Source organism: Macaca nemestrina, chromosome 9 (assembly GCF_043159975.1).
Source record: "Macaca nemestrina isolate mMacNem1 chromosome 9, mMacNem.hap1, whole genome shotgun sequence".
Classification (NCBI taxonomy): domain Eukaryota; kingdom Metazoa; phylum Chordata; class Mammalia; order Primates; family Cercopithecidae; genus Macaca; species Macaca nemestrina.
In genome coordinates this window covers 109,624,800-109,637,104 of record NC_092133.1, presented here as the reverse complement: position 1 = coordinate 109,637,104, position 12,305 = coordinate 109,624,800, and the positions used below count along the sequence as shown (strand labels likewise).

Below are 12,305 nucleotides of genomic sequence, written 5' to 3'. Positions count from 1 at the left end.
TGGGAAGCCATCTCTTTTTCTTTGAAGAAAGGAAAAAGAAAACAATGATTGCTTATACAATGTTTTTAAGTGTAGTTAGGTGAGACCATTAGATCTATGGAAAGAAGGAAAGCAAAGGAAATAAGAATTACTGCCTCCAAATTCATCTTGTTTGCCTTGTCTGAGGGTGACTTTGGAATTTCAGTTTCTAACACTAACAAGACCTCTTTTTCTTTAAAAAAAAAAAAAAAAAAAAAAAACACACACACACACACACACAACGCCAGATGGTGGCGGGTGCCTGTAGTCCCAGCTGCTTGGGAGGCTGAGGCAGGAGAATGGTGTGAACCCGGGAGGCAGAGCTTATGGGGAGCCAAGATGGTGCCACTGCACTCCAGCCTGGGTGACAGAGCGAGATTCCGTCTCAAAAAAAAATTTTTTAAAGCCAGACTCTCCAGGGTTGCTCTTCCTCATTCAGCCTGTGCTGATGGGTCAGGCCTGGGTTGGATACCAGCGATGGATACATAGGAAAGTGGTAGATGGATCAAGTCCTGGCAGTCTCAGAATCCACAATTCCAGCAAAAGAAAATCAAAGAGGAAATCACGATAGTGTGACAGCTGCTGGGTGGAGGGGAGTACATGGGGCTATGAAAATACATTGGAAGAGAAAATGAAAAATGAAAGACTGTGTAAGCCTTTGCTAGGATGAGGGGCAGACGGACGCAAGTGGAAGACCTAGAGGTGTGAAAGAGCATCCCATGTCTGAGAAATTACCAGAAACACTGAGTAGCTGGAGCAGAGGTGCTGCAGGGGCTGTAGGGCACCGATGACAATCAGGCATGTCCCAGTGGACCCCACAATGGAGACTGGTTGATCCTGGAGACGTGGAAAGCTCCCAAAGGGGTTTCACCAGGGACTGACATGATCAATGTGTTTTGTAGAAAAATTTGCCTGACTGCAGTGCAGAGAATGGAATGAGGGAGAAAGCCTGATTGCAGAGAAACCCCTCAGGGAGCTGCAGCAATGAGCCTGGTGAGAGGATGAGGTCTGAACTCAGGCAGTGGCAGAGGGGAGAGACAGGAGCAGCTGAGGGAAGAGAGATTTTAGGCCAGGCGCAGTGGCTCACAGACGTAATTTCAGCACTTTGGGAAGCTGAGGCCAAAGGATTACTTGAGCCCAGGAGTTGAAAATCATCCTGGGCAACATAGTGAGATCCCATCTTTAAAGAAAAAATTAGTTGAGTGCGGTGGTGCATGCCTGTGGTCCCAGCTACTAGGGAGACAGGTGGCCTCATTGCTGGAGCATGGGAAGTCGAGGCTACAGTGAGCTGAGACTGCACCACTGCACTCTAGCCTAGGCAATAGAGCGAGACGGTGAGACTCTGTCTCCAAAAAAGAAAAGAGGGAAATTCTAGAGGTAGAGGCAACAGGCAACAGGCATATTGACAGCATTGAGAGGGTCATTTGGGTGACCCCAGATCTCTGCCTTCTACAACAGAAAGAATGTGATCCCTTGTGAATTAGGTGCCCATAAGACAGAGCAGGAAATATTTCCCTAGGCAGGTGGACAGTGGGATCTGGTGCCAGAGTGGAGTTGTGAGCTGGAAAGAGGATGATGGTATTCATCCTAACAAGTGGTTTCAGAGGACCATGGAGTGGAGATCAGCTAGGGAGTATGAGCAGAATTAAAAACAAAGAGACCCGGAAGGGCGCAGTGACTCACGCCTGTAATCCCAGCACTTTGGGAGGCTGAGGTGGGCAGATCACGAGGTCGTGAGTTTGAGACCAGCCTGACCAACATGGTGAAACCCCATTTCTACTAAAAACACAAAAAATTAGCTGGGTATGGCGCATGTCTGTAATCCCACCTGCTCAGGAGGCTGAAGCTGGAGAATCACTTGAACCCGGGAGGCAGAGGTTGTAGTGAGCCAAGATCGCGCCACTGCACTCCAGCCTGGGCGACAGAGCGAGACTCCGTCTCAAAAAAAAAAAAACAAACAAACAAAAAAAAAAAACACACGACCAAAAAAACAGACAACAGACCCAGAGGAACTCTGAGAGACAGGAACAATGAAAGAACAGACAGAAAAGAGGAAACCTTAGAGAAGACCCAGAGTATGGTAGCAGAAAACTAGAGACAGTAGATAGGAGACACTTTGAGAATGAGATAGTGCCTGCAGATTCCTGAAAGGCCAAGCAAAATAGGCTAAGAAATAGCTCCTGGAGAATCTCTCCAATGTGTCTTGTCAGGACTAATGTTAGGGAAATACAGGGCTTTAACACAATAACAGGTGAAGGGAGCTGACAAATAAATTCAAAGAAAACATATTGGACCAGGTGAGGTGGCTCATGCCTGAAATCTCGGCACTTTGGCAGGCTGAGGCCAGGAGTTGGAGAACAGACTGGACAACATAGCAAGACCCTGTCTCTACAAAAGTGAAAAATAAAGAAAACATATTAATACATAGCACTTCCATGTATAAGAGAAAGAAAAATGTGACAAAGAACAAAAGATTTTCTTTTACACATTCTTACCTTCCCTAACTTGAAATTAAATATGCAAACCTTGGATTTAAAGATGAGATAGCAAAATACAGTTTTCTGATTGGCAAAGACTGGACTATACGGCTGATTAAAAGACCTAGAAAGAAAACTCAGCACATTATTCTGGCTTGAGATTTGTTCAGGACAGCATGATGCCCTATGCTTATATCAATATTTACTGTAAAATAATTTACACATACCCTCCCAGTGTGCAAAGGAGAAGGTTTTCCAAAGGTAATACATAAGTACAACAGCAGAAAAATCATGTCTTATGCCTTATGGGAAGCCGAATTGAGATCTTCTGTCTTCATGTAATTCTTTAGTTAAACCCTATCAGTACAAAAGGCTTCTTGCTAGCATTACAAAGATAGCACAGTACTCATAAGATTTTTTTTATATAATTGCTTTATAAGCTTATGCTGTCCTAAGAAATAGTAATAACCAGCAATGTATGAAAATGATACCAAAAGGAATATTGAATATTAAAGTCTATTACTGTCTATTGCAGCTGTTTCCTTACTTAAATCATATTCATTCACACAAATTAATATGGAGAAGTGAATAAGACACAGAGATATTTCAGGGGGATTCCAATTCCATGTCTCTTACAGGACAAGAGAGAATAAAATCAGTGCTTTTATCAAAACATTTTCAGGCTGGTACAGGTTTACTTTGTCACTGTTAGGGGGGAACAACAGGGATAATCTGAATCAGATAAAAGTAGGACACTGATCTTCAGTCCATTTCTGCATTTTAAGTCCTCCTACAGCATTCAATGTTTTCTGTGAAGGAAAACGTTGAGGTGTTAAAAATTTTAGTTGGTCTCTAAAAGACGAAGGTGATATGTCGTCCAGTAGAATGCATGCCATCTGTCTTATTCATTGCTATGTCCCCAGGATCTAACACATTTTCTGATATACATAAGATACTCAATAAATATCTATGGAATGAAAACTGTCCTGTGGAATGGGAAAGTATTCAGGTGGCCAAAAGAAAATAGAGAGTGATATGTTTTGTAAACTTAAGTTGAGACGTTTTCATATAGTGCTTTGTGGGACTTAAGTTAAAGGATCAGCTAATGATTTTGCAATGAGTAAAAACTATTATTCCATTAGTCCAGGAGGGAGGGAAGAGAGGAAAATATCAGTCCAGTATCCTACTGTGAGGGATTAGCTTTTATATTTATCTCACACAAATGAATGTTTTTATGTCCCACTCTTCTCCATTCTGAGATTTTTTAGTTAAGGTTATGTTGTTCTCTTGATGTGGAAATTAATTTGTTGATTACTGTTAACTCATTCTACATTTGGCAAATACAAATAACAAAATAATTCAGTGGTCAGTGATCTTTCAGAATACGTCACCTCTATATTGACTACCAGCTGAGCTCAAGAGTATGTTTTCTTTGTAAAATATGCTTGTATCATAGGTTCAGATGAGTGGACACTGCAACCTGAAAAGTTTGCTTTATATGTTTAGTAAACAGAAGTTTAAAAATTAAGAAAAACACTTAAAAAATTTAGGTATAATTTTCAGTTTGTATTATTTGTTAATCATTTTATCTTAGTTGATCTTAAAATGTGGGAATCTGAACACTGATTAAGAAAAACTTCACATTTTCAACAGCTCATTTTGCACACGGGCTAGTCTGACCTATTTTCTACAGATGGCACATAATTTATAATGGATCCATGAAATTTAGTTTTTTTCAAGCTCCAATATTATCAAGTCTACATATAATTTATTTTTAACTTTCAAATGTCCTATTATACAACAAATATGTTTTTCCATATTTGGGAAAATAGATGATCCTATCCTTCAAAAGAGGATGCTCTGTTTTCTCCTCGCTCCTAATTCCAAACTGCAACATACATTTAGAACAAGCAGAGTATAATGCAATACAGATTACTGAAAAAGGAGGCATTCAAAGAGAACAGACTCAATCCCATAGAGAAAGAGAAAATGGGGACTGAAGAAAGAGAGGGAGGTATACGCTATTGATAATCTCACAAGAGAACCCCATCATCTAAGAAAGTCAGACTATGGGCCATGTGCTATGGTGCATGCCTGTAATCCCAGGACTTTGGCAGACTGAGGCAGGAGGATCAATTGAGCCCAGAAGATGGAGGTGCATTGAGCTGTGACCACAACACTGAACTGCAGCGTGGTCAACACAGTGAGATCCTGTCTTTAAAAAAAAAAAAAAAAAAAAAAAAAAAAAGAAAGAAAGGATGGGAGAAAGAAAGACTGTTCCCTACTAGGGACTTTGTAAGAGGCATCCCATTTTAGATAAACAAATGAATAAGCAACTGTTTCTCTGCATGATTCACCTCCCAGGTATAACTCTGCCAAATAGAAGAGAAACTGTTGGCTCTGAGAAGGAAGATGTGACCCTGATTTCAAGAAAAAATTCAGCTAAAGGGGCTTTTAAGATCCCAGTGTTTCCTGCTGAGTTGGCAATAGAAGTATTAATATCCACTTAGGAATATGTTGATCACAAGAATTAAGAACACAAATCACAATCCACCTACAAAATAACAAAACCACAACAAGCAAAGATAATTTATGGTTTTTTGAGGTAAGGTCCTGGAACCTAACACCCTTTGTCCAAAATTAGGACAGAAATGTAGTTTTATTACAATCTCAGATGCTAGCACTTTTTTGCAATTTTTACCTCACTGCACTTGCTTATTCTCCTTGCAACAATAAGCTGGATCATTCCTCGTTTATTGCCTTCAGTAGACATAGACCTTCTTAGGGTTTCCATGGCATCTTGGTTTGTCTTGCCCAACAGGGATTCTCCATTTACTGCTATCAGTTGATCATTCACCCGAAGCCTTCCATCCTGGGAAGAAAACAGGTAAAAATAAGTGCTATTAAATAGACTGTTATAAAAGAAGTAGCTTTTCCTTTAGTTAATAAATAAAATAAAAAACAAAGCCAAAAAAAAAAAAAAGTGGAGAGCTTTAATCCTAATGGATTATGCCCAATTGAACACTGGCATAATAACATCTAAGCAGCTATTGTAGCCTGTGTCTATTTCAATCATTTATACATTTGTAAATCAAGTCATTATCATAATCTGTTTACCAAAATAGCATACTAATTCAAAGGACACAAAGTGATTACTTTCTTGCTTCCAGAAACACCCATAGAGGTTATTTAGAAACCCAGACATGTAAAAGCTCAAGGCTATTAGACAGTTGCAGAGAACTGTCCCCTTAACAAATGGCCAGGAAATTTTCTCTAGGCTGAGAAATAGAGTAAGTGACCCACAAACAAGGGAGGGGAGGGGAAAGATTAATGTCTACTATACGCCCATTCTGTGTTAGGACCTATGCCAAGTCTTTGCATAGATTAACTTCATTTAACTAGCATGTCTATGGGTTGTATGTTTTGTGAGAGAAAAAATGAAGAGTTGAAGTTATGGACTCCATCCCCACGTGACACATCACTGAGACATCTCCTAGTTGTATGATTGTGAATGTCGGTACCATGAAGAAATGAGAAAACTCCTGTTAACTGCGTATGTTTTCAAAATAGGAACAGGGTTGAAATTAAAAGTTTCAATAGGAATATGTTTTCAAAATAGGAACAATGTTGAAATTAAAAGGCATACGCATGGTAAAGTTGACACTCACTTTAGATGCTGCTCCTCCATTAATAATGGACTTGACAAAGATTCCCAAATCTGCGTGGTTCTCTTTTGACCGGTTACCTTTGACACTGACACCAAGGCCAGCAGATCCCGAATCATTAAGTGGGACTTCAAACGTCAGAAATTCTCTCGTGCCATCAGGTGTGAGAACAATATCCTCATCTTCTGCTTTCTAATAGGGAACAAAATTGCACAGCACATTATATTCCAATGTTTCTTTCTCAAAGTTATTTTTAAAGACTGCTAATGAGCAGTTCCTTAATCATAAGAGGCAAAATATTTCCACCAAGTTTCCATAGCAAGATCCATGAAAACAGTACATCTGCACCCACTCCAGAAGATTTCTGGAACCAGCTGTTAATATTTGTATGTAGCAATTATTCAATATTGAACCAAACCTAAACCAGATTTGAGAAAGTTAGGGGGAAAATGTAGTGGAAGGACTAAAGACTAGGAGAGTTCTAGAGTTCGGGATTTTTTGGGTCTCATTATATACTCTAAACGACAAGAAAAACAGTAACAACAGGAGTAAAATAAATAAATATAATTCATTTGTCTCCCTTTTTATAAGGAAATTCTGAAGTTATCAATACATTTAATGTTCACTAATGGTGTTTATTCACAAAAAAATACCAAATCCTGATCATATAAAATCAGCAGAAAACGGTATCTGGGTTCAGACAGCCTCTAACTAATTGCAACGTCAACATCTGTGAGACCAAGTAGAGATATACAACATCACAGAAAACTTTTCCACAACATTGTAGCATACATAATAGAGCTGGTAAATATTATTCAGGTAATCTTGTTTAATTAGTTATATATCAGATTTAATTTCATAGTCACCAAGTACAGAAGACAAGGAAGACTTTTAAAATAAAAAACATTTAGGATATACGAATTCTTGTTCACCTCCCTTAAAACAGAGGAAGAAATGAAAGCTTAATGTATAACTGAATAAACTGCATTAAGATGACAGTCTATCATTAAGAAAGGCTACACTCCTGAAGAGGAAGCACTCAGCCTTCTGAGGTCCTCCTCCTCAGCAATCCCACTCATGGCCAAGATTTCCACCATCTCTATACTGGTCATGTCCAAATCAGTAAGGCCAGGATGCTTGTTTAAGCACAAATTCTTGCTCCAACCACATAACAGACATGTGGCACAGGCTCTTCAAGTAAAAACTGAATGGTACATCTAGTTCTAAAACCTATTTCCCCTCCTCTTTTCCCACTTTTGAAATATTTATCCAGCAACTGTTTAATCACTTAAGTTTGACTTATCAAATTATAATTAAAGAATAAGAAACATAATGGTACACAGATATGTAGTAATATATACTTTAAACAGATAGTGCTTTTACAGAATGTTCAATAACATGAAAAAAGTAGGTGACTGCATCCTACCAAATTTTTGAAATGTCCTAATAAGAATAAAAATCAACCCAAGGAATTTGGAATTCAAGAAAATTTGGAATGCAAGGAATTTGGGGCATAAACATGCAATCTCAGATGTCTCAATTAGATAAAATACATTTTGAGAGTACACTATTCATCTGTAAGTGAATTTTTTAGATCATCATAAAATAAGCAAAATGCTATTTATAAATCGTTAGACCCATAGTAATGTGATATGTAAAGTGATGTTTCTAATTTACAAATATGTAAAGTTAACATTTCATGGCAGGACATCTTTGTGCTATCTCAAAGGATGGCCTCATAGTTTTTAAAAGACAAGTAACATTTCAATTACAATAAACTTGCTAATGGGTTAAAAAAAATTAAAACTTATATAATGAAGAACTCAAAATAAGAACCTGAAAAAATACAGGGTAATAGCCATGTTAACTATGCAAAGTAAGTACATTTTACGATCAAAGTCCAAATAAAGCCTTAAGCCTCCTCATTATAAAAACTAAATTTAAAATATTCCCAGAGAACAATTATAGCTCAAATAAAAACAATGTATTGTGAGCAAAAAAAGGTGAAATATATCAAACACTTTGATACAAAAGTATTTTTATATACATGCTTTGCTCTATAAACATGAATATTCAACACACTTTTTATTTTGGTCCATGAGGCTCAAGGGTCTCACTCTGTCACCCAGGCTGGAATGCAGTGGTCAATCAACACTCACTACACCTTTGACCTCCCCAGGCTAAGGTGATCCTCCTACTGCAGCCTCTAGAGTAGCTGGGACTACAGGTGCATGCCATCAAACAGGGCGAATTTTTCTATTTCTTTAGAGATGGGGTTTCACCATGTTGGCCAGGCTGGTTTCAGACTCCTGGGCTCAAGCGATCTGTCCGCTTTGGCCTCCTAAAGTGTTGGGCTTACGTGCCCAGCCCCTTGAAACATTAACAGACTACTAAATAATCACTGTGTGTAAATGAACTGCACTACCTCAATATAAAATCGGTTACAGAAATATAAAGTATGGTAAATTTTGATGTTTAAAATACAAAACAGCATCAATATACACCATAGTTCCCCCTTGCCTTTAAATCTGGAGGTCATTGAAATAAAAAACTACTCTGTCAATCAGTACTGCCCAGAAAAGCTACATTTGAAAAAATGGAAAACAAGAATAGTCTTTCTATGGACACATCTAAGTCTCATAATTCACTATGCTTACTTGCTTCAACTCTGGAAGGTTCTTAATTGTTACCTTCTGATTTGAATCTTCAGTTGCTTTTTTAGTGTTTACTGAGTTTTACATTTCCATAACATTTTACCAAGGCTTACAATTCTCATATTTTTCCTACTTGAAAGATCAGGTAAGGAGCTGGCTGCATATATAATGAAAAATTTTAATCAAGTTGGAATATTTTCTGACTGCCGATCTCTGAACCTGTTTTAAAAAAGAGCCTATTCTCCAGGGGATAGTTTCATTTATTATAACAACTGCAGAATGGGAATAATCTTTTTCAGCTTTCTTATCAAGTCTTATTATTATCATTAAGAACACTGACATGAAACATTGTATGTTTCATGTGATATTCCATTATTAATCCATTTGGCTTTTGACATAGACAGAAATTAATGCCAGCTTTTAGAACTTAGTTCTCTGGCAGAAAAGTGTTTTTAAAAAATTTTGCTCTTCAAAAATCATTTGAAATGCTGTATTACTGAGAACGTTCATAAAGTCAGATAGTATAGGAATCTCCATATTCTGATGTAAAGTAGAAACTTTCTATCACCTTGTTATTCCGCCCAGATTCTGCACCTTATCGTTTCTTGAATTAAGATCTTTCTACAGAAATGTAAAAAATATTTTCTTTAACTCGCTCCTGTCATCTGTGCACAGTCATGTCACTCAAGCACACCTTTCTCATGCACATACATGTGTGTATACCCCAGTGATTGTTTTCATCAATAAAGCCTGTCAGTTCTTCCTTTGCCCATTTCTCCATTACCATTTGTTGTCTTCAAATGCCCAGAACAAAAGGGCACCTTTGCTAAGCAACCTGCTAAATGGGTATTGTGAAAGCTACTTACTATCCCACCCTCCTGAGAACAGCAGAAAAGATGTACATTTCTATCTGTAGTGAGACAGAGAAAGAGTCACAAGTGGTCATCACCATGGCCCCTTTTTCATTCTTCCCCAAATATCAGTCCAAAAAACTGAGAATAGAGCTGGCCTATAGGCCCAATTCCACAGTTAATCTACAGCACAGGTGTTATCTATAAAAAAGGAAATAAGAGTTGATTGTATTAAGCAGCAGAAAAACAATCATGGGAAGGGTAATCTCTGAGCCGCAACAAATGAAAATTTGGATGAGAATGTATAAAATATTGTGAAGAGAGGCAAAAGAAACATGGTCTGTGCACAAATGATAGAAGGCCATAAAATTATAGGAGTGAGCTCAATAGCCAATTTTCGACTTTGTAACAAATATGTGACTCAGCAAAAGTTTTATCACTCCACTATAAATCATTAATTTCTCTCTCTCAAGATCTGCCCTTATCTAGAGAATTATCTTTTTTTTTTAGACAGGGTCTTGCTCTGTTGTCCAGGCTGGAGTGTAGTGGCGTGATCATAGCTCCCCATAACCTTGAACTCCTGGACTCAAGTGATTCTCCTGCCCTCCCAAGTAGCTGGGATCCCAGGACACACCACCAAGCCTGACTAACTTCTTCTTTTTTTTGTAGAGACAGGGTCTTTCTATGTTGCCCATGCTGGTCTCAAATTCCTGGGCTCAAGCAATCCTCCCACCTCGGTGTCCCAATGTGCTGGGATTATAGGCAAGAGCCACCATGCCCAGCTGAGTTATTATCTTTAATGCACAAATCCCTAGTAAATTAATAACAAAAAGATAAGCAGTCTGCATCAAACAGGAAAGGGATATAAACAAGCCATTCACTAAAGAAAGATGAGAGAACCAATAAATAAACCTCCAACTACAAGGTTCAATCTTACTTGCAAATCAATCAAAGGTTATCAAATTGCTCCATACATTTTCTTTAATGATATCCAACAAATATTGCTATGCCATAGAACATTAAAAAAATAAAAGTAATGATATTTAATACTGTGGAAGGTGTGGTGAAATGGGCATGTTCTTGCACTGCTGGTGAATGTAAAAAATGGTACAATATTTATGGAAACCAACTTGGCAATGCTTATCTAAACCTTCTACAGTTTGCCTTTTTCTTAAGCTAGAAATATTACTTTTAGTAATATGGCCTACAAAAATAGTTGTGATCATGTACAAAGATTTAACTGTGAGGGTATTGTTTTAATTACGATAGCTAAAAATTGACATGTATGACAGTAAGTTAGGAAAATTAAGACGTAGCTACACAATGGGGATGCCATTCAGCTAATAAAGTGTCTTATCAAAATATTATGTAAGACAAGAAAGTATTTGTGACTAAGAAATTGAGTTTTACCCTTTGGGCTTTCATAACTTCCAGTACGCCAATCAAAAACCTCCACAACATATTTTTATGAATTAATGTCTGCCTTCAAAGATCACTAGAAGCTTCAGAAGGTAGGAATTTATGTCAGTCTTCACTCGTGCCTGGGGCATGACATTTATTAACAATAATAGGATACGTGGCTGGGACATGATACATATTAAATAGGTAGACAAGAACATCTTTTTATTTATTTTTTCTGAGATGGAGTCTCGCTCTGTTGCCCAGGCTGAAGTGCAGTGGTATGATCTCAACTCACTGCAATCTTGCTTTCTGGGTTCAAGCAATTGTCCTGCCTCAGTCTCCGAAGCAGTTGGCACTAAAGACGTATGCCACTACGCCTGGCTAATTTTTGTATTTTTAGTAGAGACAGGGTTTCGCCATGTTGGTTAGGCTGGTCTCAAACTCCTGACCTCAGGTGACCCACCCATCTTGGCCTCCCAAAGTCTGGGATGACAGACATGAGCCACCACACCAGACCAAGAAAATCATTTTAAAAATATATATTATCTTTGGCTAGGCTCACAGACAGAAATATGTATATAAAAAAATACATCAAAATGATGATAAGTCACAGAATTACAAGTGATTTTAATTTTCTTCTACACGTAACTGAATTTTCTACAGTTGATATGCATTATTTTTACAATACAAAAAATTCCATTTTATATCATTTCTTTAATTCTGCTTCCTCAAAAAAAAACACTGCATGGAGGAGGAGAAATTGGTAGAGGGTTATACAGATGGTCCACAACTTACAATGTTTCAACATAACGATTTTTCAACTTTTGATGGTGCCCATGAAACCATTCTACTGCTCACTTTCAGTATAGCATCCCACAAATTAGATAAGATATTCAACACTTTACTGTAAAATAACTTTGTCTTAATCATTTTGCCCAACTGAAGGCTAAGGTAAATGTTCTGAGCACATGAGGTAGGCTAGGCTGGGTTACAGCATCGTAGGTTAGGTGTATAAACGCATTTTCACCGTAACAATATTTTCAACACACAGTGGGTTTACTGACAAACTTATGGGGAAGTAACCCCATCATAAATTGAGGGGCACTTGTATATGATAGGCAGGGGCTGCTGCTGGGGACAAAGATGGGCTATGAATGAGCACCTTAGGACAGTTCTAAAAAAACAACCATGCCATGACAGCAGACCATCACAGCGTCACGCACAACAGAACTTTTCATA

At 38.0% G+C, this 12,305-nt stretch overlaps 1 protein-coding gene across 28 annotated transcripts in view; it reads right to left on the bottom strand.

Annotated features, from left to right (window-relative positions):
* LOC105495968 (par-3 family cell polarity regulator) overlaps window positions 1-12,305 on the bottom strand; it is a 719,051-nt gene that overhangs the window by 244,790 nt on the left and 461,956 nt on the right. For all 28 annotated transcript variants that reach the window (XM_011765958.3, XM_011765965.3, XM_011765959.3 and 25 more), the window contains 2 exons: window positions 6,164-6,352; window positions 5,197-5,367 (listed from right to left, as the gene is read on the bottom strand). In XM_011765958.3, the coding sequence (XP_011764260.2) occupies window positions 5,197-5,367; window positions 6,164-6,352 (360 nt within the window). The remainder of the gene's footprint in view (window positions 1-5,196; window positions 5,368-6,163; window positions 6,353-12,305) is intronic.